This window comes from Zonotrichia leucophrys, chromosome 2 (genome assembly GCF_028769735.1).
Source record: "Zonotrichia leucophrys gambelii isolate GWCS_2022_RI chromosome 2, RI_Zleu_2.0, whole genome shotgun sequence".
NCBI classification, from domain to species: Eukaryota; Metazoa; Chordata; class Aves; order Passeriformes; family Passerellidae; genus Zonotrichia; species Zonotrichia leucophrys.
The window spans coordinates 120,875,056-120,896,300 of NC_088171.1; the positions used below are offsets into that span (position 1 = coordinate 120,875,056).

The 21,245-nt window shown below is 35.3% G+C and overlaps 1 protein-coding gene across 2 annotated transcripts in view; it reads right to left on the minus strand.

The window, feature by feature from the left end:
* The window catches only part of TRPA1 (transient receptor potential cation channel subfamily A member 1), a 31,373-nt gene extending 10,379 nt beyond the window's left edge, over positions 1 to 20,994 (minus strand). The window contains exons 1-17 of one of the 2 annotated variants that reach the window (XM_064703551.1): positions 20,885 to 20,994; positions 20,703 to 20,853; positions 18,150 to 18,312; positions 16,900 to 17,075; positions 15,061 to 15,168; positions 14,535 to 14,643; positions 14,053 to 14,198; positions 12,639 to 12,775; positions 10,292 to 10,340; positions 7,371 to 7,470; positions 6,635 to 6,735; positions 5,191 to 5,360; positions 4,927 to 5,091; positions 4,181 to 4,295; positions 2,804 to 2,970; positions 1,851 to 1,944; positions 850 to 909 (exon numbers count right to left, since the gene is read on the minus strand). In XM_064703551.1, the coding sequence (XP_064559621.1) occupies positions 850 to 909; positions 1,851 to 1,944; positions 2,804 to 2,970; positions 4,181 to 4,295; positions 4,927 to 5,091; positions 5,191 to 5,360; positions 6,635 to 6,735; positions 7,371 to 7,470; positions 10,292 to 10,340; positions 12,639 to 12,775; positions 14,053 to 14,198; positions 14,535 to 14,643; positions 15,061 to 15,168; positions 16,900 to 17,075; positions 18,150 to 18,312; positions 20,703 to 20,853; positions 20,885 to 20,994 (2,121 nt within the window). Of the gene's footprint in view, positions 1 to 849; positions 910 to 1,850; positions 1,945 to 2,803; positions 2,971 to 4,180; positions 4,296 to 4,926; positions 5,092 to 5,190; positions 5,361 to 6,634; positions 6,736 to 7,370; positions 7,471 to 10,291; positions 10,341 to 12,638; positions 12,776 to 14,052; positions 14,199 to 14,534; positions 14,644 to 15,060; positions 15,169 to 16,899; positions 17,076 to 18,149; positions 18,313 to 20,702 lie in introns of both variants that reach the window. The other variant, XM_064703550.1, reaches the window with a different exon arrangement.
* Positions 20,995 to 21,245: the final 251 nt, after the last annotated feature.

Consider the following 21,245-nt stretch of genomic DNA (forward strand, 5'->3'; position numbering starts at 1 on the left):
AAAAAAGTCTATCTTTTAGAGAGCATATTGTGTCAAGGTAGTCAGAATCAAGATGTATATTCACTGTTAGCTGAACACATGTCATCAAGATACACATCTGTGACTGCAAGGTGTTTAAATGAACAGCCATTTTCAATTTAAAAAAAAAGTGTACATTTCTTGCTAAAATGTTACAATTAAGAAAGGTCATTTTCATAACCGTGATTTTTTAATGCCAACTTTAAAGAAAAGCTTGTCTTTAAAAGTTATATGGCTTTGATAATACAATATAAAGAAAATGCACAGTAGCAAAATATTTGCAAGTTTTCTGTTAATGATGTGGACACAATCCAATATAATCACTGATAAGGTGGTTTTCAATATGGTTTCAAAGGTAACATTACTGGAGAACATTCATGTCTCCTTAGCATTAAAAGCAATCTACTGCTTACGATTTTCAACAAGTATTTACAAAACAAAGAAACATGTTGAACTCAAAAGTATTGATGACATTTGCACTACTTATTATAAGCACACTTTCAATATTCATAAATAGATATTTCAGGTCTTCTCTCACTGCTATTTTGAAATACCCATAACCTCTGATACCCAGCTTGATTGCAAAAATTAACACAGCAAAGATACAGTTTATAGATTGTAGAAGTTTATTGTCACACTTATTAAAACATGTAAGCATGAAGATTACAGAAACTGAACTTCAAACTATTTACAGTCCAAAGGATAAAATCTTTCTCCTGTGTTCTGTGCAAAGATCTGAGATTCATCTACAACAGTACCTTACATATATGAGCTTGACATGTACATTAAAATATATGTTTTGTACTTTCCCAGACTTTTTCATCTACTTACATAGAAGTCTCGACTTGTCTTTTCCTCTGAAGACTCAATTATGCAGTTGTCCAACACCAGCTTTGCAGATGAACAGAAAAGTGAATTAAGGTGATACAGACAATGTTCAACAGAAAGAACATGTTTAGACCAGAAGAAAATGACTGTCAAATACAATGATCAGCTAACAGAAGTGATGACAGTCAGTTTTTATGATGTAGATTTTGAAGACAAAATTCTAGAGTTTTCCTGTAGGAGTTAAATGTAAATGCAGTTTACAAGGCTACATGCCAGTTTACCAGTATGAAGGGTGAATAGTTTATGAATACCTATGCAGTAATTACATATCCTCTGAACAGAGGGAGACATAGTTCTCCCAAGATTTTAGAAGCTGTGGGAAACTAAGAGGAAAGAATTCAAACAACTATTATCTCTCTTTCTGTAACCATTGTTTATAGATTTAGTTCTCTGGACTGTGCTACTTATAGCTCACCAATAGTGTGAGAGAAGATTCCTAAAAGCCAGTCAGGTCTTAGGTCCACTATTGTTTCTATAAGAACTACAGATTTTTAATAATAAAGTGCCTTTCCATGCCTTCTGATGATAGAGTCTCTGTAACACCTTTGCCTGTCCCCAGAATCCCCTCAGTGATATATGTATGCACCACTTGCTATTTTAATTAAAAATCATTTCTGCTGTGTCATTTAGCAGTTAGCTAAGAGAGTGAAAATATCTCAGAGGATTTTGAACCCAATTCACTTATGACTCTCATTCCATCCATACATAATTTTTATGCTACTTTTATAAATCCATTGATCTCAGGAAGCTAGGAACTTTTCTAATACTGAAGAATTTAAACTGGAAAAACTGAGACTATAACTAAAGTGCTATTAAATAATTTTGTGCACTTATTTCTATTTTATAATAGTATGTATTAGAGAGCACAGCAAACAGAAGAATGAATGCAGAACAACAAAGGTTATTTTGTGGAGTTATTTCTTTAACATGTGCAGAAAACTTACTTTAAATGAATCAGGAAGATACTCAACCATTTCCAGCAAAGGACACTTATTGGCACTGGAAGAGTGAGAGAAAGTCACAACAGCTTCTTCCCATCTGCAAAAAATTATGTCAGATAATAGAAAATTAATTAATTAATTAAATCTGCTTTAAATTAACTACTTTTAGATTATTTGAGTTTCATTTAAGATATTTAAAAGCTTAATATATAATGTGCTAATTTTATGCACTATTAAATGGAAACTTAGATGTCTGGGGAGTAGCTGAATAATATTCTGGACACTTTTGTAAGAATGATTCATGTTAAATTCTGTTATCAATTAAACAGAAATGTTTCAACTATGCTAAGGCCTCCTAAAAAATATGAAACTGGAATGAACTTTGGAATCTTGGGTTACAAAATTACGCAAATAATAATAAATACAGTGAAATCCTGTCAGTATTCCTGTAACTCTTACCAAAAGATGTCATCATTAGGCAATGGTGCATTGCTTTATTCCAAAAGTGGGGCTTCATTATGCCTTAACCTAAAATTTTCTAAACTGCAGTTGAAATGCTACAATTTAAAATATTTGCAACATTAAAAAGCATGATTTTAAATTAAATCTCTTGAATTATTTCAGTTGTATTCACATTTTGATTAAAATTTTATAGGCATTAAAGCATTATGTGAAAGATCAAAATTATTTCTGATGGCTTCTACATGTTTTTTACACACAGAATCCAAATACTCAATGCAATATGAAAAACAACTTGCCATATGTCTCATGTCCATTACAATTATGCCATTTTTTATTTGTGCTCATTAGAACAGAACATAACCTCTTGAATTGTAAAATAAGTACTCAGTTTTACTTATTAAACAACAGATTTTCAGAACTTAAATTTCATTTAAGAAAACCAAAACAAAACACGTGGGCAAACAAATTGAAGAAGCGTTTTCTCTATACTTTACCTTTTGTGCAGAATGACAGCAGACACCACATCTTTTCTCCTATTGTGTATTGCTTCATGGAAAAAAGAAGCCACTGCTTTGTTGAACAGAATTTTTGCACCATAGTCAAGAAGTAACCTCACTGCTTTTGCATGTCCTTCTCGTGCAGCCAAGTGCAAAGCTGTGTTCTGTGCAGACAAGCAGTACATGAGTAATTTTAAAAAAGTACATTTCAGTGCTTTCCCACATTGAAAAGCCACATGATTTTCTCAGCTGCAGGTCTCAAACGCTTTCACTAGCAACACAAAACATTAGAATATTGTCAGATTCTGACAGAGATTACAGACATGTTCTTTATGTCTACAGCTACACTAGGGCAAAATCTGAAGAGGAAACTCACTATAGGTAACAAAAGCCAATTCATTAATATCTTTTAGCTTTGTAATTAATGAACTGCAAGTCATAAAGAGGTAAAAATGATGGTATCTATAGACACAGAACACCTGCATAATCAAGAAGAGAAGCATCCAATTATATCCAGATGTGCTCCTACAAAAAATCTGCAAGAAAATCTGAGGGCGCAATTTTGTAAGTGGAATATTTATTTTTTTCTTTGGTGTTTTCATAAAAGTAAAGGAATCAGTGGTTTAGGAACCAAGGTACACTAAAACTGACATTTGAGAATCTTCTGAATGCACACCGATTTTTCTGATTGAAATTAAGGACTTCTCATAAATTGAAATTAAGGCTTCTCATAAATTTATAGTCAAGACTTGTTTCTAATCTAGTAAATCTAAATGCTTTCAACACCAGTTCTCAGATAAATCAGCAACAGCTTCTGTGTTGGGGATTAAACAGTTCTTTAGAATGATCAAGCTCTATTTCTGGTGGGACAGGTTCATACAAAAGGCCTTCAGTCCTTGAAAGGGATTCTGTCTTGACCTAAAACACACTACATCTGTCCAAACTCCAGAGCAAGACAGGTGCTGTTTTTGCTGGACATCACTTTGCAGTGGATTTCAAACAACATGTTAATGAGCTATAGCTGATACCAGATTTTTTCACATCTGTAAGTTCTTTAAATTTGCATTAGCAGTGTTTGTACTACATTGCTAAAATATTCTTGCATTGTATAGGGGGCAAGAGGAACATGTCTAATACATTCAGTGATTCATGCTTTCTATTAGAATATTTGAATCTATTTTATCTCCTGCTTAAAAGAATTGGATAAAAATTTCAGCAATCATATATTTATCCAAGAAATCTTTTATCACTGAGTCTGCCACAGGAAATAAAATATTACACATGTAATGCACAGTGGAAAACTACCAATAGCCTAGCCCTGACATTTCTTCTAGAAGTAAGAGCAGACAAGAAACAAATAATGTTAACACATACCCCTTCTTCATCCACTTTGTCAGTACACTTCACATTAGTATCCAAAATTATCTGCATTGTGCGAGTGTATCCTCCAAAGGCAGCATGGTGCAGGGCTGTCCAGCCTTTATAATCACTTACAGGCAATGGTATAAAATTAGAAATTATAAATAAAAAAACTTTTTATAAATTTAAAGTGAATACAAATGCCTGCTCCTTTGACTTGGACCTCTTTTCTTTGGCATGACTGCTGCAGAGATGTCCATACATTCTGTCAAATACTGTGATGATCAATGCACCACTCAGAAGCAGAAGGCTCAACTCAATAAGAGTACTTAGATCTCTCCCTTTTCATCTTTTTCTGAGATCTGAGGATCTTTGACCTGAGGGCAGAACTTACAGCGCAAGACAGAATGCCTGTGAACTAAGAAACCCTTCTCAAGCCTGTGAGTGAAGTTGAAATTATTGTAATATTTCCAAATCAATTTTTTTTTCTCATGAAAATGTTCAATAATCTTCCCTCAGTTGGATTTAGAGAAACCTAGCATTAGAAGCCTTGGTTTTACAGCTAGCTATTCTCTGTTTTACAAGTATTTTATAACCATACTCTTACATTGTATGTTAGTATTTGCATATATTAATATAACAATTATTTTAATATACTGTATTTATATTTGTATTGCATTAACTTCCCAGCAGATGAACATAAAACATAGGGGGATAGGGCTTTTTTTTTTGGCTTAATGAATGAAAATCTGTATACTTACCAGAGGAAGAGAGCCCCTCTCTTCAGAAGAAACTGAACTACCTTCTCATGACCATTCTGGGCTGCCAAGTGAAGGGGAGTCATTCCCTTCTTATCACCTTCATTCAAAAGTCTTGTGTCTTTCATGTCTCGGATAAGTCGTTGACAGGTATTGATGCGCCCATAGCTTTGCAAGATGCACAAAATTAATGCACAGAAATTAATGTCAGAGACACAGGGATGAAAGGCAGGGCATGGATTCCATGGCCTGGACTGCGCTACTCACCTGGCAGCAAAGTGTAAGGGCGACTTCTTGTCCCTGCTCTTGGAGTAGATGGAAACGTTGAGGCTGAGTAAATTATTTACAGAGAGGGCCACACCTTGTCTGCATGCATAATGCAATGGAGTGCATCCTTCATTATCTTCATCCACTACAAGATTTTTAATGTGTTCCATCTGTCATCCCACAAGAGATAACCAAAACCAAAGGCACAGAATTACATCTATATCTCTTCTGCTCCATAGTTTCTAATAGTTTGCAAGAACAGCATTAATACTCTAAAGCAGTATCTAAAAATAATAAATAAATTTAAAACAGCATTTAGGAACAAAGAGCACCGTTTTTATCTGCTGATTTGTGGGTCACCATTCTTTCAAACAACTACTCTTCACAGAGCACAGGAGTTTACCATCCTGCATCCTCACTGTAAACCATTCACAGCACAATAAAGGAAATTCTTCTTTGCTGCCATTCCAATGCAATGCTCACTGCTGACAGCAGAAGGCTTGTACCAAACCTAAAGGCAGTCTTATAGTCTGCATTCAGTAGCAAAACCTCTGACTGTCAAAACCCAGCAGTTCACTGTTGTACAGTGTTAATTTGTTTCCCCTATTTCTTTTTCATATTCATTTCCCCATTTTCCTTGTCTAATCCTATCCTACAACCTTTGTTTAAGCAACTAAAAAACTCCTCCCACCATCTTATCCACTTACTTCTCTGAATTATTGATATGATCAATAATCAGGAAGTCAATGCTGAGGCTTATCATCACTGTTTTAAAACTGATCCACTACATCTGGGAGGTTAAATCCATTCTGAATTACACTCAAAGGTGTTCACAGATTTCAGCACATGTTGTAAGATGAGTTATATTTGATTTACATTTAAAAGGCTATTTCTGGAGCTCTGGAGGCCAGCAAATTTAATTTTTTCAGACAAGCTTGGGCTCTATCAATATGAGTGCTTTATTTCAACATAGCCAAATACAAATTTATGTTTGAAATCTTTTAAAAACCAAATCCAAGACTTCATTATGGTCCAGTCCACAGAAAGCTTCTGCAGAATATGCTGCAAACTATTTTTAAATTTCTAGATCTTGAGTGATTATGAGGACGTCTCCTAGCTTTACTGCATGCAAGCTGGGAAAACAGAAGTGAGAAGTTCTATATTTTATTGCCTACCTCTTGAGCTATTCAATCCCCCAAGAGCAAAATAATTTATGGGATTATGTTATTCCTTTGCCTGGTAATAAGAAAACTGTATTATTTGCTTTGAAATGTTTTCATGAGAGGTATGTGATATGTACCTCTTCAAACCATTTTTTGTGACACTAGACTATTTAACAATTATCAAAAAATTTTACAAACATACCAAAATAAAATGGTAGTTGCTTTTTTCTTTACATTTTCCTAGAAAGGGTAACAAAGACATAAACTGAAGCTCACTGTACCTGCAGAAATTTCTCATTCAGATGCTGTAGTCCTCCAGGCTGCAACACGGTCAAATGCAAGAAATTCCGACCAAGGTGATCTTTTAATGACACGTTTGCTCCTAAACAAATATGGAAATAAATACCAGCAACTTCAAAACTGCTGGTTCTTGGCACTACATGATGATGTTTAAGACAAAGGAACAAATGTTGAACTAATGCTTATTAATCTATAAAATTTTACAAAATAATTCTTATAAATCTATAAAAATTTAAAATTTTTATAAATCTATAAATAAAAATTTATAGATTTATAAAATTTATTTATAAATCTATAATTAAAAATTTTTATAAATCTATAAAAATCTTAAAAATTTCAAGTCAACCTTCCAACATATAATTTTGTTTCCCAAAAAAATCACTCCTAATTATACTCAGCTTTCAGCATTTTCTTATGAATGCATTTTATATTTCATCTAAGCAGCACTAAGTTTTATATATGGGGCCCTTACATTCCAAGATGCTGATCACCCACAAATCAAGAGGAAATTTAAAGATGCAGATAGTCATCTCTTCTAATCTTTAAAGTTGTAACCTTTTTGCAGTTTCAAAACTTACTATAAGGTTTTTAAAGAAAATTAAAGTCAAATTGAGAGGGAAGCTGGATGCAGAATTTTTAAGTGAATGAACCCTGCTCAAAGAAAGTATGTATATACATATGTATATGTATATGTAGTATGTGTGTATTCCTTTTTACCTTTTGAAAGCAGTAAATTCACAATTTTCCATGATGCACAGGAAGTGGCCAGCAGAAGTGGGGATCGACCTTCTATGTCAACACTATCAATATTAGCCCCCTGAGAAAAAGAATTCCAAGTTTATGGTGAATAACGAATAAATGGAACTTTAAAATGGTGCTGCCCTTTATTAGCACAGCAGAAATACAGGCATTCTGAGTAATTCCAGATGGTCCAGATAAGTAATTTCACATTATGTAAATAAACAAACAAAAAATCAAAAAATAAGTAAACACATTATATCTCTCCATAAAACTACCAGGCTTTCTAACCATCAGCCACAGTCCAGTCATCTATATATAAAAATTCAAATGCCAAAATAACAGTGGCCTACTTCTAGGTGTACTGAACTTACACCTCATGATCTTTTGTTAGAGAACCTTTCTATGTATTCTTAATATTAAATTCCAAACTGAAAATTCTAACTTGAAAATACCAGGATTGATGCTATGGAAAAATGCAAAAATGTCCCTTTCAATGACATGGTCCTACCTACCAAACAATTACCAGAAAAAGATCTTTCTAAACCTCTACACTGTATGAACACAATTCAAGAAGTAATGCATCCAGAACTTAGTATAGTTCAATCTGCATAGCGCAATCTATATTAGTTTTCTATCCTTCAGCATAAGTGATTTGAACCAAGTCCATTTTGATGCCAAAGCAGCTGTATCAACAGGGGCATATTTTATTCTGTGTTGTCTGCTTTTGCACTGACACATATTGCCAGGACAGTATGGTCACTATAGTCACAGTATCACTATGGTCATATCTGCAAAGTACTACTTTAAGCATAAACATATTTATCAAAAAAATCGTACCAAGGGAGCAGGAGGATACACACAAATGAACCAATGAGATGTATGTATATTTTATGACAGTTTAGATATAATTTTTTCTAGATACCGAGTTGCAAGTCAAACTTGATGAGTTGAACAAAGTACACAAAAAAAATCTATTTTATTTCAGATAATATCCAAAGATGATTGAAAAAAAAATCGATGGCAGTTTTTCCATTAACTTGAATCATCTTTGGGTCCAGTCTTAATTTGAGAGAGAATTAATAACAATCCTGAGTAATATTTACTTTCCAGAATGGTAACACCTGTAACGTGGTAATAAGAAGCACATAATAAATGTGCAAAGATTACCACAGAGAATAGGGAGTTTACAATGTATGTTCATTAAATATTTGGGAGTAATATATGCAAGACCCTTTCCCCATTTACCTTTCCATAAGGTCAGACAACATCTTAAAAATGATTTTTTTTATTAAAACAGATCTTTTGTGTCCAAGTGTGTCATTTACTTCAATGAATACAGGGCAGCAATTTCTAGCTCCTTATGTAATATTCAATTACCTTCTCACCAGCTAACATAATTGGTCAGCTTTCAGTAAAATTAATTTTGCAGCATTCATAAATACTTATCTCAGTAAGAAGTAACATATATTGCCACATATATTTACGTTATTTATGATACAGCTAAATTGTAAATTTGGAAAATAGTTTTTGAACTTCATTTAATTTTCCATTTCTGTTGCCCCAAATGCATTAACATAAATTAATTAAACAGATATTAATATAAAAAAAATCATGCCAATTTTGTAAATATCAATTACTATTTATACCTATTTGATCTTTCATTTTCCTTTCAGAAAAGACAAAAGAAGGAAAAGGGGGAAAAAAGTCCAAAAAATGGGAAGAAAATATGCAAAATTACTGCTTATTTATTTTGAGCAAAATTTGAATATTTAATGTGTAAAATAGATGCTGTTCTTTACTAAAACTGGAAAACCTTTATGAACTGGAATTTGCTAGTCCTTTCAGGCAGTAACCTTGCTGCACCTTTTCTTTTTCACCCTAGGCTAAACTAGTCAAAATGTGCTCAAGGAACAAAAGTTTATTCTTAGCAAATGCAGTGTTAAAGATATTTATGATAAAATGTTTTGCATACACAAGCTTCCACATGCAAAAACCTTGTACCTGCATTTCTCAGGTAATAAGTTTTGTTGACAGGTGTTTTTGTCAGATAAGTTTGAGTAGTCAAACCTCACCATTTCACATTTTAATCAAAAGTAAGCCCAACATCTAGTTCTAACAAAATCAAATCTCTATAACAAACTTTCTGAGAAAAGCAAAGCTGTATGTAAAAGATAATTGCTTTTAGTATAATTGCCATGAAATGAAGCAAAACACACATAAAACAAAAAAGAAATCTGATGATTTCTGAAAATGACCTCAGCTGAGAGGGGCACAAAATGATTATGAGACATAGTTTAATTGGCACAAATGGACATAATTGGGAACATAGCCAGTAGCTATGGACAAATTGGGAACATAGCCAGTAGCATGCCTCATTATATTTCTTCTCTTTATTCTTCATAATTATTCACTGAAGAAATACAACCAAACTACACGGAATAAAATTTTTTTCTGCATCATACACAAACTTTGATATATGGCTATGTTCCCATATTAATTGTATGTACATTCTTTAAAGAACTGATTTATATCTTGACAAAATTCAGATGAAATTCTATGCATGTTTAGCCTTTATTTTTATATTTCATGTCTGAAGAGTGTAGAATGACCAGACCACTTCACCATATTTGGTAAAAGATGTTTATGAAATTTTTCTGAGTAAGTAAAATGGAAATAGAAATGTAAGATTTCATCCTCTGTAACTGTGGGATGATATTATGGATCAACAACTACTGTTGTACTGTTAACTCTCAATTATACATTATGAAATGCATATATCTACCTATCTAATTAGCCTATACCTGAGAACACATTCTACTTTATGATTTTCTCTATGCAGACCTGCAGCAATAGATAGCAATTATCTCTCTAAACATGTTGCTTGATTAAATATTTACCATTGAAATCAAATACTCCGCCAGTTCATAATGATCAAACAGTGCTGTTCTGCAGAGAAAAATGCAAAAATACAGTAATATTAGAAAGATGTTTCAAGCCAAAGAATAGCATTCTTCTCCATTTTCTAATATTTTCAAATAAATCAATTTTAAAATAAAGAGACAGAGGTATACCCTTATTACATAATTCATCTTAATAAATTGGTTTTATATTTTTGCATGCAGTTCTCTTTTCAAACTAAGTTCAGTTCAGTTATTTACATTCAAAACTCACTGCAGGAAACAAAGACCTTATTGGTAGGTAAACAGGTATTTTACCACCGAGTTTTAGGAGAAACAGTAATTTCATATGTCAGATCATTCAGTGTGCCACACAAGGCCAATACAGAATTCCATAAATTTCATATGCAGTTTTTTTCCAAGCATGCCTGGAGCCTCAAGTTAATTTCATTATTCAAAAATAATTTGGTTTTATATAAAAATACAAAAGTATTTTGTGCAATAATGCCAGTGTGAGGTTAAAATGGCAATGTCTAAACATGTATTCTGACTGTGGCAGGCAAGTCGACTTGAAAAATTATGAACAAACTAACTGATATAAATTGGGCATTTGGAGCATAGTCAGTAGCATTAGTTACATATACAGATAAAAAGTTTATGGCATTTACCAGAAATATTTTAAAGCTGTCTATACATTTGGAATCTGGTTTTATTCTACAGGTTTTCTATATTCTATACAGGTTTTATTCTACAGTAAGGCATTGAATTATGTATTACAGGAAAAAAATGGTCAAAGCATGAAAGTATAGCACAGTAAAAAACATTTCCTCAAGTCAGACCTCTGCGAAATATTTTGACCCTATAAGCAACACAGAAGGACAGTTCCAAGGTTGCACTGTATCTCAGATGATAACAGTTGCCTTAGCATTATAAGAGGTAATAAAACATTGGGTGTACTATAGTTAGAACTGATTGCTCAAAAGACATGTTTTAAAAATCAAGTCATGGTTCCAAATATGTAGAGATGCCTCCATTATCTGTAGTGGACCTTTCCAGCCACACATTAATACTGAATGCTTCACAAATGCTAAAATAAATTCCAAGGTGACTGAAAAGAAAGCAAAGTAATTTTATGAAATATTTAGTTGGAAACATGGCAGTAGGAATGCAAAAGCATCAAGTGCTACCTATCCTTCACTGCTGTTTTGTTTCTCAACAAGTTGCTTATGTTCCTACTCAGTATTTTTTTATATTCTGAAATATCTGGGTGACTTTCTACCTTCATGATTATTCTTGCTAATATAATTTTTACTGTTTCACAGACACAGGGACTAAAATAGAGTTGTCCTTTTTGCTGAGCTTTTTTCAAGGACAATAATTTTTAGAGATAAGGCAGCCAGTTATCTGTTAAATAGTACATGTGTCTGCGCAATTTGATTTGGCATTCTGTCATCACTTTATCTATAATCATGTTCTGCCATGGTAACATTTCCAAGTGTACCCAAACATTACCCTAATTTTACAAGAAACTCTTTTAATATCTTCAATTATCTTTGAATCATTCCACTTTACACTGTGTCCAAAGAAAAATAATCTCCCCTGCTTCTACCACTTACTTCATACTGTAAGACTTGTAGAATAACACTGTCAAATTATTACAGTTAAATGCAGTGAAACATATCTTTCTTGCAAAAAATGTATAGATAGGGAAATATATTATATTCCATAGAGTTGGGAGCCAGCTTGCTTAACTAAGTACCTTTCTGCTACAAAGGATTTAGGAAACTTCACAGTCTAGTGCTCTGGGTTTAAATGGAAAATGAAAGACTACAAATCTTAAGGATTATGACATACACAAACATCATCTCTGCAACTTCCAAGTCACAGGGAAGTGTACAAACATTTCATTTTACCTGATCAGGCATAAGGTTTTTTTGAAAATAAAGGAAAATATTCTTTTAAACAGTTCATATTATTTTTCATTCATTTTCTGGAGAACATCAAGTGATTATATAAAGGCATTTCTTCCACATTGTCAGAAGGTGTTAACAATTCCATAAATTTGTTCCCCTACAACTTTACTGGAGTAAGTTTTCAATGCAAACTGTTGGTGACCATTCCTTGACATGGTTCCAAGGTAACTGGAACTGTTTTTATTTTGGTATCAGCACCAAGATTTTTAACATTCTGACCACATTTTTTCCTCTTTCATACTGCACAACAACCATCTCCCATACCACGGAGAAGTTCCAAATTACATGGAAGGATGCTCCAAACACAAGAAATATCTAAGAATATCATGGCTAACAATTCATAGTGAAATCTGGCAGGCACAGCAGCTTCCTACCTGTGAAGCAATGTTTCCTTATTCCCATCTGCAGCATCAATAATGGATTCCTCCCCAGCATAGGCTGACATCATTAGCTTTACAATCTCTGTCGCTCCTTGAGTGGCAGCAAAATGAAGTGCTGTGCATTTTTCATTCTATAAACGGGGAAACAAGACAAAATACAAATATTTAAACCTCGGAAACCTAACTTCCAATCTGTCAAACACACTGGTCAACCAGCCCAGGATTTGTAATTCACAAATGCCTAAATTTCTATGCAAGCAATAAAGCTTTAGTTTTCAAACGTAGTAGAATTCTAAAGAGATTGACAAAACCAAAAAAGACTAAAGAGAAAGTTTTAAAGCTACTACAAAGCTTCTTATCACTCTATATGATATATGAAGTCCCTAAGATTTGAGATAACTATACTCTTAGCAATCTTTTGTAGTTTAATTAAAAACCAGACAGATGCAGCACCTTTAATATAGGAGATGAAACAAATGAAAGATAGAGAAAATCATATCTAGGCCAATACAAATGAATAAGCAAACAAATGGGCCTATATTGTACAGAAAATGCATTATTTTAAAACTTCATTTACTTTCTAAAATTGAATCCTCCTTAGAAGTAATTCTTAAATCAACTTTTCTGCAGGTAAAAAAAAGCATTGTCCAATATGCTATAAAACTATTATAAACTAGACTTACAAAATAATTAAGCAATACACAGATTAATAGAACAATATTTGCCAAAATGGGATCTTTGTTTAGCAAGATGGGACTAACCAGCTTTGATATATATCTCATTTTTATGAGCAGGACCATTTTGATGAATGCATTGGAATGGGCCTTTCCACAATGCCATAAGCATTCTCAAGATAGTTTTGCCCATCACAAAATTAGCAGCATAAATCACCTAATTTGAAAATTCTGTGTGTTCAAAGAATCAAACCAGCAAAAGAAGGCAAAACTATATTTAGTTTTTCTCTCATGAATTGATTTAATCCTTGCAAACATTTTGATTAGCAATAGATATTTTTAAAAATGTTTATTCATGAATGCATCTGGGCACAGACCCTTACACCAGCAGTCATACACCATGGAAGCAGTAGTAGTATCACAAATTTGTGTTTGCTTACAAAGCAGAAACTGTAAAGGCCAAGACAAGGCTGATGATAGAGAAGAATGATCAGAAAGTGGCAGATTTAAGATTCCACTTCTGAGAAGGGATGACCCAATGTAACTTGTGTAAAGAAACATAACATTCTGCCTGATTTGAACCAAAGACTTGCTTTCATTTGCTGCTCCCTCTGCTTTGCGTTGGAAAAGAGAATGAACAATGATTATCTGCTCATCTTTTTTTCATACCACTCAGAGATTTAGAGAGTACTAGGTTGTATCAAAAACACATTTCACTCCAGTCTGAGTTTTACCTGTTTTAGATCAATTTGAGCTCCAAATTCAATGCACATTTTAATCATTTCGAGGTCACCACTCTGAACTGCCAAATGAAGTGGACTGCACTTTCCATTATTGGTAAAATTGATGTGGGTTTTAGCAGAGTGACCCAATTCTTCACCTGAGAGATGAAAAGAAATGGATTTTTTTCTAAAGTGAGAATGAGATAGCAGAAGATATAAAGGCTTTGAAAACAAGCATGTTAAGTGTGCAATAACATTCTCCATTCTCAAAACAAGAACCTGTCACGTCTGCCATTTAACAATGGAGAACATACACTTAGGAAAGCAGCTAATTTGCTGCTGCAATCATACAAAAGTTGTCAGCATATATCACCCATAGGAAAAACTGTAATAACATCTTGCAAGTTTAAACACAGTTATAATTCTTGTTTTCACAGTTATTTGAGAACTAAAGCAGCAAATTGCTACTCACTACTTGGGAGCATTGTATTTACCTTTTTTCAAAAGAATTTCCAGACATTTTTTTGCACCCGAAAATGCTGCTGCATGGATAGGCATACATCCCGTTTTGTTTCGTTTACATATTTTTCCTCCATTTTCAATCTGAAAAATAAGTCTCAATACAGCTTATTGACATACAGAAGAATCTTACAAATGAATATACTATTATAGATATAGTCTCCTGGGAAGCTGTCTCCTTTTTTTAATGTATAATACTTATGGATTATGAAGTTTTGATACAAATGTCTTTTGCATGTTATAGCCATACAATGCATATGCTTCATTGTGTTCTCATGACCTTCAAAATCAGTTTTTTTGCTTGAGTTGGCCAGTCAGATAGCTACAGACATAATATACCCTCTTAAAAGATCAAAGTTTCTTAGCAACCCATGCAAAGCCAGTTGAACACTAGGTCCATGATTACTCTTCCTGCACTGAACAAAGACCAAACCCAGGAACAGAATAACTCTGCATCAAGGTACAGAATCATCTCAAAAAATGATGGATAATTATACCTACCAGGAGTGTCAGTGCTTCAGGATTGTCCTTGTAACATGCTACTATTATAGGTGTGTTCCCTGTTTCACCTTCCAAGTTAACATCTGTACTGCTATGTTGGACTAAAACCTAAATGTTTAGGAAAACATTCAGTCAATCATAAGGCAAACACAACAATAAAAGCCTATTCCATTATCTTTGTTGTTTACAATCCATAGAACCCTTGCAACTTCCTCGTTTGGCATGCCAAAGGCCCACAATGCATTGGCAGATGAGGGGGAAAATTGCAGAATGCCAAAATATACTGGTGAAAAATGCAGATATGAACAGATATGAAGTACAATTCTTTCCAGTGGGCAGCCAGGTAACTAAGTTAAACTCTGTACATAGCTGCAAAGTATTTTAAAGTCCAATTTAGAAGTTATCAATAATGGGAGAAAGTATTTTCTGCAGCACATTGCAGATAAGGATTTTCAACTGAAGTTTTCAACAGAAAATTCCCTGGCAAATGGTAATATTTCGGAATCTGCTCAATTAGAAATCTGCTCAATTGAACAGTAAAATGAGGGGAGATGGGTCCTGATGAAAAGTGGGACCTTGCAGTCCTGAAATCTTGCTCCGGTCTCTATGCTAACAGCTGACACTGAACTATCAGTACAATAAATTATCTCTATGGCTGCTTCCTGCACTTTTTGAGAAGCAAAGGATCTGGAAATTATAATGACCATATTGGCTTATTTATTCCCCTAGCTACATATTTATTTAATTGTCTTTCAGTAATTTCAGTTATTTATTTTTTCTGCACTAGAGGAACTGGTACATTTAATCACTCTCAGGCAATTTGGCAACAAAAACCAAGGGAGAATTAGTTTGCATAAACAACTGAGTGGAGAAAAAATGAGAGCACCGATTTAGACAAGAACCAAAGCACAGAAACTGATAAAAAGCCCATTTTAAAAATGTCATTGATTCCAGATTTCATTGTTCTTAATTCATAATAAATACAGATTTTGTAAAAGACTTGAGGACACTGAAACATTTCCAAAGAACTCTTTATTTGTCTTGAATATAGATAATATGTACTTCTTTTTTTTGCATGGATGAGCTACAAAAAGAGACAAATTTAAAGAGACAAGGAAGTGTTGCAATTTTAAGGTTGTATTCATCTAAAAAATTGAAGAACTTAAAAACGCTGAACATGAAGTGAAAAAAATCTCACTGCATTTAGACAAATGGTAAAAAATTATGCTGCTTAAAATCTCATAGCTATCACTGTTTTACAAGGCTCAACTTGGACACTTTGGTAATTTCATTACAATATATTTTTGTGATTTTTAATTGCAGATTTAGTTCTGCTACCATTCAACTGATTATTAGAATGTTGGTTCTAAAGACTGTGTTTTCTGACTAGTTTTAATCTGTTTTTTATTTTAAAATACACTAGTTTCAAGAATGTTAATACTTCTAAGACACCCTATACAATGGTAAAAAAAAAGAAACAGGATATTATAATTTGAAATACACATGCCTACATAAGTTCCATTTCCAAAAGTTTCCATTTTAAAAAGAACCTTTAAAGAAAGTTCCTTGTGTCTGAAAAATCAAATAGCATTTTCTGTGAAACATAAGGACTACTATTATAGCACAAACTTCAGTATTTCCATAAATCAGTAAGTTACTTTTTACTGGCAGTGCTAAGAGGACACCAACATTTTTACAGGCATCATCATGTTACACATCCTGCTTGCTAAAGAGAGCACATGAGGAGATATGGCACATATCAACAAGGCCTTGGTGCACATGGCTCTGCTGCCTGAGCTTCTCATCAAGTGTGCGTATTTAGGCAGACTTGAGACTTACCTTCACAATTTCATTGTGCAGGGACTGAACAGCCATATGCAGAGGTGCCATCATATTGGAGTTGAGAATGTTTGGATTGGCTCCTCTGCTGAGAAGCAAGCGAACGCTTTCGACCTGGTTTTTCTTTGTGGCCCAGTGCAGCGGGGTATTTCCAGAAGAATCCATCACATTTAATGCTAGATCAAAGGAGAGAAGACAAAACGAAAAAAACACAAAGCAAAACCATCAAATGTTCTGACTGCACTAAAAAAAAAGGTGTCTTCAGAGTCAGGTTTAGGTCTGTGCTACTGCATTTCTTTGGAAAGGGAAAGGTAAAGATTTCATGAGATGCAGTGCATTGTGTTAAATTGATTAAATTTTGCACTGAATATACAGTATTGGTGAGAGGAATGGAAGTGGTGAAACACCTGTCTATTTCTTGCCCACTATTATACATGTTTCTCCTTCTCAAGTAACCCAAGAGTTACTTGGTTTCCCTCTCTACTTGATTCTTCTTTTTCCTATTTTATTTGACTTCACAGCAATTTCTTTAGAGACAGCACAGAATAAATGAGTGCAAATAACCTAAATAAGAGGTAACAAAAGAGTGCTTGCAAATTGCAAGAAAATTAAAGACTATATCTACTCTGTTTTGCTTCAGAACACAAAGGTAAATCAATTCACACAGTTTAAAAAAGTGTTCTGTTCTAAATATACATTTTGAGCTTGAAAACTGAAGATAAATTTCTACAAATGTCCTAAAAAATTAAGACAACAATGACAGATTATAAATAAAAAATATATATATTCCAGCTCGATTGATCTAAAATTAGATTGGCCATCAACAGGTGAAAAAAACCCAGCTGTTCAGGGCCATTGTAGGTTTACTCAGTAGCATAGAGTCTGTCAGTGGAGTCTGATGTAGTTCACAAGGCTGATTATACCAGTGGCACATAACATGAATAAGGAGGACAGAAAGTCAAGTCCTCTGCTCAATAATTCCAGTTTTTCACATCTGAAGTCTATATATCTGAGTGTCAAACAAAGCAAGACATATTGATTTACTGCATTAGAGAGAAAACTGTCCTACATAACAAAAGCAACCCAAAACACACCTGAGACAGTGCAAACTGCCATAGACAATTAGAAATAGATTTGAATCTATAAATGGAGATAACACCTATCAGTCCTATTTCAGTTGGGTAATGGACATCTTGGTTATTGAACATTTTTATTGTGCTAAATAAAGTAGTTCATAAAATGAGTGTTACCTTCATAGGAAGAATCATCCATGATCAGCTGCATGAGTTCTATTTGTCCTCCTTCTGCAGCGTGATGCAGCGGGGTGGCATTTAATTCATCCACTTTGGTAAGCCCAGAACGATTCTTCTTAATGAAGCTCCGGAGCCTACAGGCACTTCCATCTGAAATAACCTGTTTTGGGTAAAAACATTCTCATTTTCTCATTCTCCTAAAAGGCAGGAAGTTACCAATGCTGTAATGTGATTTTGTGGGCATGTTACCAATCAATAACTCCTGCCCAGTTGTCTGGGGTCACAGAGAAGTTCACAAATCCTGATCAGATCGAGCCAACAGTGAAACTCTGATTGGTTGTTGGTGTAGAGACTGTAAGACCCATATGAGAAACAGTGCAAAATGAACAAAACTGAAAATCATCTTGAATACACTGTTCTCTCTTCTGTAGTGAGATCAAGATCCTTCCTTTACCATGGAAAATCTCTAGCAAATTCATCACTTACCTTTTTATACTCTTTCTTACAGTGGCCATGTAAAATGAATCCAACAGAGAAGAAAATAAATAGTCTTGATAAATTCCTTTCTTTAGATCTTTTTACAGAGATTATGTTCTTGGCTTTCAAGTTCAGCCATTGGGGTTCTGTGATGTTCTTTGTGTCAGAGAAATCAATATATTTTTTAATTTCAGCAGCATGCTTAGAACATCAGACTATTATCTCAGCCTGAAACAACTCAGTATCTTCCCAGTGAACCCAGTGACAGCTTGATATATTCCAGGTACTCTGCTTTACAACCAAAGCCCACTACGGAAACTCTGCTGTTTATTATTTTATTATATTCTCCAAATATTTTTGTTAAAGCTATTAAAATCCCATATCTCTATGTAAAGTGATAGAATAACATGATTGCAGTATAATGGGCAGGAATTTAACAAACAGATGCTAAAAATTAAGAGAGAATAAAAAAGTAAAACAGTTCAACTACATTGGGTGGGAAAAAAAGGACAAAAAATGCTTATCTAAAGAAATGCAAACCATCAAATGGTGTGTAAGTAAGCAAAGAACAAAAAGAGGGAATTCCCTATAATCACTTCACATCTGAAAAAGAAAACTTTGTTCTCCAGGATGCCCTGAGTGTCAAAGACTACACAATTTTTGCCAGCCATAAGCAAATGTACATTACAGGGCAAGCTCATTCATGTGCTTGAGCACGTGTTTAGCTTCATTCAGTTTAATGGTCCCACTGACCTCAGTGAGGTTACTCATGTCAATAATGTTACAAATGTGTTTAAACATTTATAAGACTGAGGCCAAATACGGGGCTGGTATCAGCTTCAATAGTGCAATCAGAAAAAGGTAATTGAAAACATGATATAATTGTGGAAAAGACAGTTAAGATTAATCCATTGTCACAAAAATAACAGCTCAATTACACATGCAGCATCTATACGTTTTAAACACACCAAAAAGCTAAGAAAACCTTATTAGAGAGCCCAGTATTTTCTATTTCTTCTAACATTCTGCCTTTATTATTTCTATTGATCAAGACCACATTTTTCTACTTTTACACTGGATTTATTTCTCAGTGTAAGAAAAAATGTGGCATGACAATAATTCCTATTGATCAAAGTAAGATTTATCAGCCAATCCTGCAGAGTTTCACTAACAAAATAAGGAAGAAAGAAGTCAATTTGGTGTTCTCAGTAAAGCAAGCTATTTTAAACAGTAGCAGCTCCTTTGCCCTGTGCCTGAACAGCTCTGTAGTGGTAGATCACCCACCAGAGTGACCAGCTGTATTATGCTGAAGAGGTGCTGCTCAGGTCTACAGCTAGCACACAGAAAACATATGTGAATGGAAATGACCTCTGGAGGTTTTTTAATCGATTAACAAACTTTGTTAAATTTGTTTAGGCTGCTGTTAAAAATCTCCAAAGTTATCCAAGTCTTCCATCCTGTAAGCAAACTCTTCCTTTGCTTAATTATTCTTATGCTTAAAAAGGCTGTACTAAAGTTTGGTCTAGGCGTCCCTAGCAGCAACACAAATTCATGACTTCTCATCCTAATCTCTGTTAGAAATGGGAAGATATTCTGTCCTTTCTGGATGCAATATCACTCGTGTAGCTTGCACTGATGGTTCCCTTTCCCTTTGTAACAGTTCCAGTGCTTCTAAACTCTTTCGTATCATTTTTGCTAAGATGATCTATTCATTTCCATCGTGACCTCGGCTTCCCTCTAAGAGGGGGTCTCCTCCTGTGCCGAGGGGAAATGTGAGCTCTGCCTCAGCAGCCTGCCCCCCACATCCTCCTTTCCCTGCTCCCTACGCTGCCGCTCAGCCCGCACCGCACCACATCAGCGTCCTGTGCCCTCACAGCCCACGGCCAGGGACGCTCCCAGCCTGTCTCCCATCCCGCACCGATCCTCCCTCCGGGTCCCATGAGCGAGGGGCAGGGTGCCACGGGGGAATGGATCCCCGGGACATCATCTCTGCCGAGCCCGCACAGCTCCAGGGACCCTCCGCCCCCTCGCCCACCTCACCCTCCACCTCCATCCCTCTCTCCCAGCACGCACCTTGAAGACATCCTGCGAGGCGACGGAGGCGGCATCGGCCTCGCACACGACGCCCTGGTAGGCGCTGGAGTTGGCCGCCTTGTCCCGGGAGCGGCAGAGCCGCAGCAGAGAGCGCTTCATGCCGCCCGCCGGCCCGGGCCGCTCCGCAGACCTGAGGGCGACACAGCGAGTGACGGCGGGACGCGGCCCGCGGGGAGGCGGGGAAAGCGGGGAGAGCGGGGAGAGCAGGGAAAGCGGGGAGAGCGGGGAGAGCACGGAAAGCAGGCGGGGGCGATCCCGGCGGGGCGGGCATCCCGCAGCTCCGGGCGGGCCTGCGGGAGCGGAGCGCCCGTGTCCCACGGGAGGCATCGCCCCAAGTGATGCTGCCGGCCCTGCACCGCCCTCCCGCCCCGAAAAAAGCGGGTCGGGTTTGCTACTACTAGCTTCTCTGTGCAGCCATAACATTTTCTTGCAGAATTTGTTTGACCGGACAGTCTGGGGAGGCTTAGTATAGCTGTAGGAAGAGTAGAGAAAGGAGCGTGAGGTGTTTCAAAGAGTTAATCC